The 13,562-nt window shown below is 42.7% G+C and overlaps 1 protein-coding gene across 3 annotated transcripts in view; it reads left to right on the top strand.

Moving 5' to 3' along the window:
* Positions 1-13,562, top strand: part of LOC132892080 (unconventional myosin-X-like) — a 127,619-nt gene that overhangs the window by 55,365 nt on the left and 58,692 nt on the right. For all 3 annotated transcript variants that reach the window (XM_060930456.1, XM_060930457.1, XM_060930458.1), the window contains exons 3-6: positions 10,107-10,217; positions 12,425-12,612; positions 12,952-13,086; positions 13,269-13,407. In XM_060930456.1, the coding sequence (XP_060786439.1) occupies positions 10,107-10,217; positions 12,425-12,612; positions 12,952-13,086; positions 13,269-13,407 (573 nt within the window). The remainder of the gene's footprint in view (positions 1-10,106; positions 10,218-12,424; positions 12,613-12,951; positions 13,087-13,268; positions 13,408-13,562) is intronic.

The raw sequence follows: 13,562 nt of genomic DNA, 5'->3' as shown, positions 1-13,562 counted from the left end.
GAGATGACATGAGGTGCAATAGGCTTATCAAATCAGTCTCATGTAAAAAGGGCTCAGTCTCATAAATTAATTAATCATTAATTCAAGTGTCAATAGTTTAGCTATAAACTATTAAAAATCAATGGAATAACTTGGTGGTGATGTTGCTATAGTTTATTGAGTATTGTAGCTCTAACGTAATATGTTTACTCTAGATCTATAACATTCATATAACAACCAAATGGACGAAGGCAATTAGAATACTTGTTTGATAGAGGTTGGCACTCAGTGAATGTTGTAGCAATAAACAGGACACAGTTTATTCCAAAGATACAATTTATTGGAATAGCTGACATGAATTAGCAAACTAATATTGATCAGATACAGCAACAATAGCAGCCAAGGAATAATTCAATATAAATGGTGATACAATGTATACAAATAAGAATCAGTAGTGAATATGATGATAACTAAGGCCCTAATGGTGATTAGAAGTAATAAGCTATATGCAAGTGTTACGGTGTAGGGGCGAGTGGATGTTAAAATGTGAGAGGGAAATCACGTGTTTATGCGCGTGTGTGTGAGTATGCGTGTGTGTGTGTGTGTAGGCATGTGTGTGCGTGTGCACAGCTGCGCACTAATGAGATGAGGAGGCGCTAGGGAGAGAGAGAGCGTGCGCGGGCGCCCGACAAGGAGGAGAGTGAGGCTGTGAATGGAATGCGCGAGCCTTTGTGCTAGGCCTCAAAGCCAAACTTCTACTCAACCTTAGCTACTCCTGAAATCCCAATGTTGAGGGGTGTCGTGCGACAGAGGGAGTTAAAAAGAGAGAGAGAGAGAGAGAGAGAGAGAGAAAACGCATGCACGATCTAACTAAATACAGATAGTAAACAAAGTAAATCAAACAACACGCGGTCTAAGCCCGGCTTTCATGTGAATCAAAATGCGTACATTTAAACCATAAATGAATTCAAATAAACAACACTCTTAACATTAACTAGCCACAACTAAGACTAACAATTGCCCAGATACCAGCCTTACTTGAGATCACTCTAGCTTGGCGACTGAAAGTGCGCCGTCTGTTATCTGAAGACAGCGCAGGTCCAGGGAGAAAACAGTTGTGTTCCTTTCACTTATACAGCTCGTCAGCTGAAGATCTTCAGTGTCCCGTCGGTCGTCCGATGATCTGGAAAGAATCTTGTTTGTAGTTCATCGACGTTGCGAAAGGGAAAAGGGATCCGGTCGCCTTTTCTCTTTGAAATATTGCGTAGGCTGCAGTAACTAACCGGTTCAGTTATTATTACAACTATGCGAAGATCAAATACTTGAACTTTGGCTAAAGGTCCAGTATCAATAGCTCGTTCTTTGTCCTTTGTTCTTCTGTAGCACAGATGCAACGGCCTCTCTTTCACGTGTGGAAACCCACCGCCAGGGAGAAAGAATTTTGATTCCGCCGCGGGTTTAAAGCACAGTCGTGACGTCACTGTATTTGGTATCCGGTATCATCTCTGTATCCAATACCATTACAGGGACTCAGAAGAATGGGCGGAGATAGAACATGGCATCGAGTACAGGGATTGGTGTGTTCAATGCTGTACAGTGAAAGGGAGAAGATGGTTCATAAATGGTTACTATGGCTACGGCATGGCAATCCATCCCTACAATTTCCACACTCACAGTGGGATGAGAACCCACAGGATTGGGACTAAACAGCTGTGTGTCCATAAGAAACCCACTTGTTAGTGAGACTAATCAGGAGAAAAGGCTTCAGTTTGCTGGGGAGCATAAAGATTGGACTCTGGAGCGATGGAGAAAGGTCATGTGGTCTGATGAGTCAGATTGACCCTGTTCCTGAGTGATGGGCATGTCAGGGTAAGTAGGGAAGCTCATGAAGCTCTGCCCCATCATGCACATTGTTCACTGTACACGCCTGTTAAATCCAACATGGCCTTTATTTGTAAAGTGTCAAGCCCCCAGAACAGCTTCAGTCCTCCTCATCACACATTCTGCACATCAGTGAAGCTGTACAGGAGGGGAGGAGAACTGTTCTTCCAAAACACATGGAATCAAACCATGCTGGAACCATAAATAAATACATAGGGTAACAAGTGCCTTTTAGAGGATCTTCATATTGATCATGAGAGACAGCCAGCCAGCCAGCCAGATAATGATGAGGCCAATGCATTGTGTGTGTGTGTGTGTGGGGGGGGGGGGGGGGGGGGGCGACAGTTATGAGATGATTTCCCGTTTGCTCATAAATTGATCAATACAACTCCCTGTTTAGTATACTGCCCCTTTCACATACAAAACCCATTATGGTATGAGTTAAGAACAACACAGAATAGATAAAAATGTTAATTCCCACTCAGTTCTCCATAACCAAGTTTCAAGTTTTATTTGTCACATATACAAGTAATTACAGTGAAATTCTTATGTACCTTAGGTCGTTGTGAGTATAAAAATATATAGATAAGATAAATTAAAAACAATAGAAATAAAGGGGAAGAGGAGAAAAAAAACCCTCAAGCTATATTAATGAGTGGAAGCATGGCAGAGATGTGATGATTGTGTGGTTACGAGTCCTTAAAGTCCAAAGTGCAGGAGTGCATAGAAGTGTACCTTGTTATCATTATGAAGAGTTCAACAGTCTGATGGCCTGAGGGAAGAAGCTCCTCCTCATCCTCTCAGTGTTGGCCTTCAGCTGTCGGTAGCGTCTCCCTGAAGGCAGCAGGGAGAACAGTCTATTATTTGGGTGGTTGGGGTCACTGGCGATCTTCCTGGCTCTATCCCTGCAGCGGTTGGAATAAATGTCCTGCAGGTTAGGGAGGGTGGTCCTGATGGTTCTCTCAGCAGAGCTAACCACCCTTCCGAGAGCCAGCTGGTCTCCTCCTGGTGGTGCTTCCCATCCAGTTAGTGATGCTCCCACTTAGGACACTCTCAATAGTGCAGGAGTAAAAGTTCCTTAGTACCCTGAGTGGGAGTTTGAAGTCCTTCAGTCTCCTTAAGAAGTAGAGGCGCTGGCGGCCTTTCTTAACCAGGGTGTTGGTATGACAGGACCAAGAGAGGTCCTGTGAGATGTGGACACCCAGGTATTTGAAATTGTCCACTCTCTCTACCTGGGCCCTGTTGATGCAGATGGGTTGGAGGTCCCTCTGCTGCTTCCTGCTGAAGTCCACTATCAGCTCCTTCGTTTTGCTGATGTTGAGTGTGAGGTTGTTCTCCTCACTCCAGTCCACAAGATATTTAATCTTGGTCCGGTAGGCAGACTCATCGTTATTGGAGATGAGGCCCACCACAGCTGTATCATCAGCAAACTTAATGATGGTGTTGGAGTCTGAAGTGGCCATACAGTCATGAGTGTACAGGGAATACAGCAAAGGGCTCAGAACGCATCCTTGGGGGGAACCAGTGTTGAGGGTGAGGGGAGATGAAGTGTGGCGGCCTACACGTACCACCTGTGGTCTGCCTGTAAGGAAGCTGTGGATCCACCGGCACAATGAGGGGTGCAGGCTGAGATCACACGGTTTTTGGACCAGCCTGGAGGGGATTATGGTGTTAAACGCTGAGCTGTAGTCAATTTCTTAAGCTGTATCTTAATTTCCCTGAGGGAACCCTCCCAAAGGGATCAATAAAGTTTTATCTAATCTTTTATCTAATCTAATCTAATGAACAGCAGTCTAGCGTAGGATCCCCTCTTGGTGTCCAGATGAGCCAAGGTGGTGTGAAGTACACTACCGTTCAAAAGTTTGGGGTCACTTTGAAATTTCCTTATTTTTGAAAGAAAAGCACTGTTCTTTTCAGTGAAGATCACTTTAAACTAATCAGAAATACACTCTATACATTGCTAATGTGGTAAATGACTATTCTAGCTAAATTCTACTAAATGTCTGGTTTTTGGTACAATATCTCCATAGGTGTATAGAGGCCCATTTCCAGCAACTATCACTCCAGTGTTCTAATGGTACAATGTGTTTGCTCATTGCCTCAGAAGGCTAATGGATGATTAGAAAACCCTTGTACAATCATGTTAGCACAGCTGAAAACAGTTTAGCTCTTTAGAGATAAAACTGACCTTCCTTTGAGCAGATTGAGTTTCTGGAGCATCACATTTGTGGGGTCGATTAAATGCTTAAAATGGCCAGAAAAATGTCTTGACTATATTTTCTATTCATTTTACAACTTATGGTGGTAAGTAAAAGTGTGGCTTTTCATGGAAAACACAAAATTGTCTGGGTGACCCCAAACTTTTGAACGATAGTGTAGGTGAGAAATGGCGTCATCTGTGGATCTGCTGGAATGATAGGCAAACTGTAGCGGATCCAGGGTAGCAGGCAGGGAGGAGGTGATGGGGGTTTGACTAGCCTTTCGAAACACTTCATCACCACAGATGTTAGGGCTATGGGGCTGGGGTTTCTTAGGCACAGGAACTATAACAGACTGTTTGAAGCAGGTGGGAACAATGCACTGAGAAAGGGGGAGGTTGAATATTACCATGAAGACATTTGCTAGCTGGTTAGCACAGGCCTTAAGGACACGACCTGTGATCCCATCCGGACCTGCTGCCCTCCTGGGATTCACTCTCCTGAGTGCCATCCTCACGTCGTGCTCCGTCACGGTGAGCACTGTCTCCTCTCTCCCGGTGATTATGTCAGCTCGTTTGCAGGTCGTCTTGAAGCGGGCATAAAAGTTGTTCAGTTCATCGGTGGGAGATTTGTTGGCGTTCATCAGAGGAGCGCGAGCTGATTTATAGTCTGTGATGATCCATAGTCCTTGCCATAGCCCCCTGGGATCCTGCTGGTACAAATGATCCTCCAGCTTCCTCCCATACTGCCGTTTAGTCTCTTTCACTGCTTTATGAACGTTGTAAGAAGCAGCCTTGTATTCCTCCATGTTCCCGGTTAACAGCTCAGTGTTATAGGCAGCGGAGCTTGATCTCAGAGCGTCGCGAATGGTGTTTTCCACCCACGGCTTCTGGTTGGGAAATGTCCTGACTATGCTTTTGGGAGCGCAGTCCTCCGCTAGCTTCCCAATGAATCCGACCACCGCTTCCGTAAACACGTTGATGTCATCACCTGAGCTGTGCTGGATCAAATCCCAGTCAGTGATGTTGATTGCGTCTAGTAAGATCGCCACTGATTGGTCAGACCATCGCGTCACCTCCCTACATGCCGGGACTTCCACTTTCAGTTTTTTAATGTACTTAGGCATGAGGGAAATAGCGGAGTGATCCGACTCACCGAAGGGAGGAAGAGATGTAGCTTTATAGCCCTCTTTGAATGGCGAGTAGCAGTGATCTAGAGTCTTGCTTCCTCTGGTAGGACAAGTGATACGTTGCTGGAAGTCTGGTCTTATCGTCCTTAAGTTGGCTCGATTGAAATCAGCAGCTATTATGAGAGCTGTGTCCCTGTGATTAATCTAATAGCTGGAGAGGGCTTCATGGAGTTCAGATAGGGCAGTGTCCATGTCCGCTTTAGGTGGAATATAAACGGCGCTAAAGATGACTGACGAGAACTCTCGAGGGAGATAGAATGGCCGACATTCGAGAGTTGGGAGTTCCAAGTTGGGTGAGCAGGAACGGGTTAAAGGTGTTATGTTCCTGGGATCACACCATCTGTTGTTGACCATTAAGCACACTCCCCCTCCTCTCAACTTGCCTGACTCCTTGGTGCGGTCCATGCGGTAGACTGATAGAAACTCTGTCGGTTGCACAGTATGGTCCGGGACCGAGAGGGACAGCCATAACTCAGTGAGACAAATAATGTTACAGTCTCGTACAACCCCGATTCCAAAAAAGTTGGGACAAAGTACAAATTGTAAATAAAAACGGAATGCAATGATGTGGAAGTTTCAAAATTCCATATTTTATTCAGAATAGAACATAGATGACATATCAAATGTTTAAACTGAGAAAATGTATCATTTAAAGAGAAAAATTAGGTGATTTTAAATTTCATGACAACACCACATCTCAAAAAAGTTGGGACAAGGCCATGTTTCCCACTGTGAGACATCCCCTTTTCTCTTTACAACAGTCTGTAAATGTCTGGGGACTGAGGAGACAAGTTGCTCAAGTTTAGGGATAGGAATGTTAACCCATTCTTGTCTAATGTAGGATTCTAGTTGCTCAACTGTCTTAGGTCTTTTTTGTCGTATCTTCCGTTTTATGATGCGCCAAATGTTTTCTATGGGTGAAAGATCTGGACTGCAGGCTGGCCAGTTCAGTACCCGGACCCTTCTTCTACGCAGCCATGATGCTGTAATTGATGCAGTATGTGGTTTGGCATTGTCGTGTTGGAAAATGCAAGGTCTTCCCTGAAAGAGACGTCGTCTGGATGGGAGCATATGTTGCTCTAGAACCTGGATATACCTTTCAGCATTGATGGTGTCTTTCCAGATGTGTAAGCTGCCCATGCCACACGCACTAATGCAACCCCATACCATCAGAGATGCAGGCTTCTGAACTGAGCGCTGATAACAACTCGGGTCGTCCTTCTCCTCTTTAGTCCGAATGACACGGCGTCCCTGATTTCCATAAAGAACTTCAAATTTTGATTCGTCTGACCACAGAACAGTTTTCCACTTTGCCGCAGTCCATTTTAAATGAGCCTTGGCCCACAGAAGACGTCTGCGCTTCTGGATCATGTTTAGATACGGCTTCTTCTTTGAACTATAGAGTTTTAGCTGGCGACGGCGGATGGCACGGTGAATTGTGTTCACAGATAATGTTCTCTGGAAATATTCCTGAGCCCATTTTGTGATTTCCAATACAGAAGCATGCCTGTATGTGATGCAGTGCCGTCTAAGGGCCCGAAGATCACGGGCACCCAGTATGGTTTTCTGGCCTTGACCCTTACGCACAGAGATTCTTCCAGATTCTCTGAATCTTTTGATGATATTATGCACTGTAGATGATGATATGTTCAAACTCTTTGCAATTTTACACTGTCGAACTCCTTTCTGATATTGCTCCACTATTTGTTGGTGCAGAATTAGGGGGATTGGTGATCCTCTTCCCATCTTTACTTCTGAGAGCCGCTGCCACTCCAAGATGCTCTTTTTATACCCAGTCATGTTAATGACCTATTGCCAATTGACCTAATGAGTTGCAATTTGGTCCTCCAGCTGTCCCTTTTTTGTACCTTTAACTTTTCCAGCCTCTTATTGCCCCTGTCCCAACTTTTTTGAGATGTGTTGCTGTCATGAAATTTCAAATGAGCCAATATTTGGCATGAAATTTCAAAATGTCTCACTTTCGACATTTGATATGTTGTCTATGTTCTATTGTGAATACAATATCAGTTTTTGAGATTTGTAAATTATTGCATTCCGTTTTTATTTACAATTTGTACTTTGTCCCAACTTTTTTGGAATCGGGGTTGTATATCCCGCTGGTATTTGAGTCTAGCCCAGAGGTCGTCGAGCTTGTTTTCCAGGGCAAGGCAAGGCAAGTTTATTTATATAGCACATTTCATACACAATGGCAGTTCAATGTGCTTTACAGAAGCAAAAACAAAAACAGTTAACAATAGAGAAATAAAATTACATAAAATAATTTTATTTTTAATCTAAAACAATTAATTAAAAGAATTAAAAGAAAATAATAAGAATTGGCTAGCAGAATGCAGTTAGCAGTTAATTTGAAGGTGAATTTAGAATCAGACATTTTCAATCAATGGGACGACAATCAGGTGTGAGTGGGCACCCTGTTTTATTTAAAGAACAGGGATCTATCAAAGTCTGATCTTCACAACACATGTTTGTGGAAGTGTATCATGGCACGAACAAAGGAGATTTCTGAGGACCTCAGAAAAAGCGTTGTTGATGCTCATCAGGCTGGAAAAGGTTACAAAACCATCTCTAAAGAGTTTGGACTCCACCAATCCACAGTCAGACAGATTGTGTACAAATGGAGGAAATTCAAGACCATTGTTACCCTCCCCAGGAGTGGTCGACCAACAAAGATCACTCCAAGAGCAAGGCGTGTAATAGTCGGCGAGGTCACAAAGGGCCCCAGGGTAACTTCTAAGCAGCTGAAGGCATTTCCCTCACATTGGCTAATGTTAATGTTCATGAGTCCACCATCAGTAGAACACTGAACAGCAATGGTGCGCTTGGCATGGTTGCAAGGAGAAAGCCACTGCTCTTTAAAACAAAAGAAATGGTTAAAAATCTTGGTGTTTTCATTGACAGCGAGCTAAATTTTGACAGTCACATGAAAGCAATCACTAAAACGGCATTTTATCACCTAAAAAACATTTCCAAACTAAGAGGACTTAAGTCAAAAAATGATCTGGAAAAACTTATACATGCCTTCCTCTCTAGTAGGGTTGATTACTGCAATGGCCTTTTCACAGGCCTGCCAAAAAAGACCAAAAAAAAAGACTGGTAAAACCTGTTGTTAAAACAAAGTGTGGTGAAGCAGCTTTTAGCTCCTATGCAGTGCAGCTATGGAACCAACTGCCAGAGGACATCAAAAATGCTCCTGCTGTTGGCAGCTTCAAATCTAGATTAAAGACCAAGCTGTTCTCAGATGCTTTCTGCTCACTGATTAATATTGTCATCTTTACATGTTTTAAACTTTCTTAACTTTTACAGTCTCTGCATGTTTTAAACTTTACTTAACTTTTATTTTATTCTGCTGTTTTTTAACTGAATTTTTACTTCATTTTATTATTTTATTTCTACTATTGTTTAATTCTTATTATTTTTCTTCCCCATTTATTTAATGTAATTTTATTTTCTATTGTTTACTGTTTTGCTTTTACTTCTGTAAAGCACATTGAACTGCCACTGGGTATGAAATGTGCTATATAAATAAACTTGCCTTGCCTTGCCTTGCCTCCAAAAAGAACATTGCTGCTTGTCTGCAGTTTGCTAAAGATCATTTGGACGAGCCAGAAGGCTATTGGAAAAATGTTCTGTGGATGGATGAGACCAAAATAGAACTTTTTGGTTTAAATGAGAAGCGTTATGTTTGGAGAAAGGAAAACACTGCATTCCAGCATAAGAACCTTATCCCATCTGTGAAACATGGTGGTGGTAGTATCATGATTTGGGCCTGTTTTGCTGCATCTGGGCCAGGACGGCTTGCCATCATTGATGGAACACTGAATTCTGAATTATACCAGCGAATTCTAAAGGAAAATGTCAGGACATCTGTCCATGAACTGAATCTCAAGAGAAGGTGGGTCATGCAGCAAGACAACGACCCTAAGCACACAAGTCGTTCTACCAAAGAATGGTTAAAGAAGAATAAAGTGAATGTTTTGGAATGGCCAAGTCAAAGTCCTGACCTTAATCCAATGGAAATGTTGTGGAAGGACCTGAAGCGAGCAGTTCATGTGAGGAAACCCACCAACATCCCAGAGTTGAAGCTGTTCTGTACGGAGGAACGGGCTAAAATTCCTCCAAGCCGGTGTGCAGGACTGATCAACAGTTACCGCAAACGTTTAGTTGCAGTTATTGCTGCACAAGGGGGTCACACCAGATACTGAAAGCAAAGGGTCACATACTTTTGCCACTCACAGATATGTAATATTGGATCATTTTCCTCAATAAATAAATGACCAAGTATAATATTTTTTGTCTCATTTGTTTAACTGGGTTCTCTTTATCTACTTTTAGGACTTGTGTGAAAATCTGATTATGTTTTAGGCCAGCCCTGTGATGACCTGGCGACTTGTCCAGGGTGAACCCCGCCTTTCGCCCGTAGTCAGCTGGGATAGGCTCCAGCTTGCCTGCGACCCTGTAGAACAGGATAAAGCGGCTAGAGATAATGAGATGAGATGTTTTAGGCCATATTTATGCAGAAATATAGAAAATTCTAAAGGGTTCATAAACTTTCAAGCACCATTGTATACTGAGAGCCTGCCTAACCACCGAGGGGAGCCATTAACAATCTAATCAGTCAGAACACACACACACACAGAGTTGTTTAGCGGGTCAAACACATTGCAGCATTATGGGCTTGACTCTATCAGGTACAATATTGCCTGAATGTTAAAAATGGTAATGGTTTCGAAGATTTAAACATCTATTGTTGTTATTACTACTACTATATTATTATTATTATTATTATTATTATTATTATTATTATAAACCTCTATATGTTTCTTTCCATCTCTCTGTAGGTGATGGGTGGAAATGCTGATGGTGTTGAGGACTTGTCGACTCTCACTGAGCTCAACACAGAGGCTATAATGCACAATCTCTACCTCCGATACCATAAAGACCTCATTTATGTAAGTTACACACACACACAAACAAACATCCATCCTCTTCACCTGATATTGCATCCAAACCTAAATCCATGGCTAGAATTAAAACCTGACAGGCTGAACCTGTTATTTTAGTAAATCTGTACTCATTATTCACAATACAAGGAAGCTAGAGTAAAAAAAAAAAAAACCCCAGAAAACTCTAAAACTCGGAGGAACTATCAAAACGCTGCAGTAGGAAAATAAAAACAGATTGTAGACATGCATTTTCTATATTCAAGATTTTGCAAGGACTTGATATGTGGGAGAATTGAAGACTGACAATGGGTTGGAATGAAAATGGGGGCTGACACTGCGTCGGTATGAATTCAGTACTGGTAGAACAAAGAACTACCAGACTGGACACTTAGACTTGGTCTGAGGAGTAAAACTCAAGACTGGAACTTGATCTGGGATAAACCTGAGACTGGGACTTAATCTGGAGGAGAACTCAAAACTTGGACTTGACCTTGTGGTAATCTTAATACTAGGACTTGATCTGTGGTGAACTTGGGACTGGGACCTGATCTGGGTTTGAAGTTAAGACAGGGAGTTGATCTGGGAGAGATCACTAGACTAGGACATAATCTGCAGATGGTATTGAGCCTGGGACATGATCTGGGGGTGAAGTTGAGGCTGGGAATTTATCTGGGGGTGAACTCTAGACTGGGATTTTATCTGAGGTGAAGTTGTGACTGGGACCTAATCTGAGGGTAAACTCAAGACTGGGACTATATCTGGGCATGAAGATGTGACTGGGAATTGATCTGTGGGTGAAACTGAGACTCAGACCAGATCTGGGGGTGAACTCTAGACTGGGAATTGATCTGGGTTGAACTTTAGACTAGCACTTGATCTGGTGGCAAACCCAAGACAGGGACTTGAGCTGGTATAAAATCTAGACTGGGACTTGAACTGGGGTGAAGTCTAGACTGGGACTTGACCTATAAACTCTAGACTAGGACTTGATCTGGAGTTAAATCTGGACAGGGACTTGATCTGGTGTAAACTCTACATGGCAAAAAATGATATCTTAGCAAGTGACAATATCTTGAATATAACTGAAACGATCTAGCATTTCCTATTAGAAGAATACAAGACACCAATTTTCAGATTATTAAACTTACAGTAGTTCTAGATTGCAACCAACTTATTCTAAGGTGTCTTATCAAGTAAAACTATCTGTCCATGCAGCAAGATAATTTCACTAGTATTAATAATTTTCTCCTCAAATTCAGTTTTCAATTTTTTGCAGTGTAGACTGGGACTTGATCTGGGGGTGAACTCCAGACTGGGACTTGATCTGGGTTAAACTTTAGACTGGCATTTAATCTGGCGGTGAACCCAAGACAGGGACCTGATGTGGTGTAAGCTCCAGACTGGGACTTGATCTTCGGTAAAATCTAGACTGGGGCTTGATCTGAGGATGAACACTAGACTGGGACTTGATCTGGGGATGAACTCAAGACTAGGGTTTGATCTGGGGGTAAACGCTATACTAGGGTTTGATCTGGGGGTAAACTCTATACTAGGGTTTGATCTGGGGGTAAACTCTATACTAGGGTTTGATCTGGGGGTAAACTCTAGGCTGGGGCTTGATATGGGGGTAAACTCAAAACTTGATCCAGAGACTAAACTTGAGACTTGATCTGGGGATGAACCTAAGAAGACAGGGCTTTAAAGTGGGGCTGAAAAAGATGACCTAATCCTGGATTAAGTCTTGAAACAGGGTAGTGGATTGGGACACAAACCAGAGACACAAACTATATCATGACCTACAACGGGCTTTGATTTGTTCAGTGGAAGAACTCAGGATGAGATTTATTTTAGCTGTGATGTGGCACAGCTACCTTTCAAGCATCGATCTTATAATAACTGAAACCCAAAGCTCAGCACAATAGTTGTGTCTATAAATACAATACCTAATGGTGTTTCTGTACATTTTGTGGTCAATTAAAATGAAATTGCAGTGCAGCATAGAAACATTTGAACACATTATACAGAGAATATTGATTAATAGCCAAAATAAAACCAGGATGGGAAAATAAATTAGATGCTGATGTGCAAACATGCTGACTAAAAGTGAGAGCAACTTTTAGGGTTAGATTAGGAACAAGAATTGATGTGTGTGTGTGTGTGTGTGTGTGTGTGTGTGTGTGTGTGTGTGTGTGTGTGTGTGTGTGTGTGTTCAGACGAACATTGGCTCCATCTTGGCTGCAATAAACCCCTATAAGCAGATCCCTAGCTTGTACGATGGTGAGGCTGTACAGCTCTACAGTAAACATCAGCTGGGTGAACTTCCTCCTCACATCTACGCCTTGGCTAATGAGTGCTACCGCTGTCTGTGGAAGAGAGCAGACAGCCAGTGTGTGCTCATCAGGTACTGCGCCCTACACCCTACAGAGTCTCCCTACACACTGCAGTAGGTGTGTCTAATCTTATTCATAAAGGGCTGGGGTGGATGCATGTTTGCATTTCAATCAAAGAGCAGCCACACCTGATCCCCCATGTTTAATCAGTTAATCTTGATATTCCGGTGTGGTTTACACTGGCCTTTTCTGGAGAAGGTTGGACACCCGTGTCCTACTGAGTTGCCCTACAGCATCGCAGAGTCGCCTTACACCCTATCAGTCCACTCTGCATCTCATAGAATCTCTAATTGTGTGTGTGTGTGTGTGTGTGTGTGTGTGTGTGTGTGTGTGTGTGTGTGTGCATGCAGTGGGGAAAGTGGTGCTGGTAAGACAGAGAGTACGAAGCTGCTATTGAAGTTCCTCTCTGTAATGAGCCAGGGTTCTACAGGAGCAGCAGCGTGTGAGAAAACCAACAAAGTGGAGCAGGCCATTATACAGAGCAGGTAACACACACACACACACACACACACACACACACACACACACACACACACACACACACACACTAATGTTTGCTTTAAGATATACTTGTGTACTTATTCAGTTGTACAAATTGTGTGTGTGTGTGTGTGTGTGTGTGTGTGTGTGTGTGTGTGTGTGTGTGTGTGTGTGCATGCTCTCTCAGTCCCATAATGGAGGCATTTGGAAATGCTAAAACAGTATACAACAACAACTCGAGTCGCTTTGGGAAGTTTATCCAGTTGCACTTCTCTCAGAGCGGAAACATTCAGGGAGGCTGTATCGTCCACTACCTCCTTGAAAAGGTTCTTTCTTTCTTTTATCTTATTTATTTCTTGGTCCACTTAGTTTTTCTTTGTGAAATGTACAATTTGGTGCAGTAAAAGGGTTCTACACAGCAAATATTCCTTCATTTATCTAATTAATGTAGGAATTGTTTTTCACTCAGAACTATCATTAA

Source organism: Neoarius graeffei, chromosome 9 (genome assembly GCF_027579695.1).
Source record: "Neoarius graeffei isolate fNeoGra1 chromosome 9, fNeoGra1.pri, whole genome shotgun sequence".
Classification (NCBI taxonomy): domain Eukaryota; kingdom Metazoa; phylum Chordata; class Actinopteri; order Siluriformes; family Ariidae; genus Neoarius; species Neoarius graeffei.
Note: the sequence above shows the minus strand (reverse complement) of the source record. Positions and strands in the feature narration are given on the sequence as shown.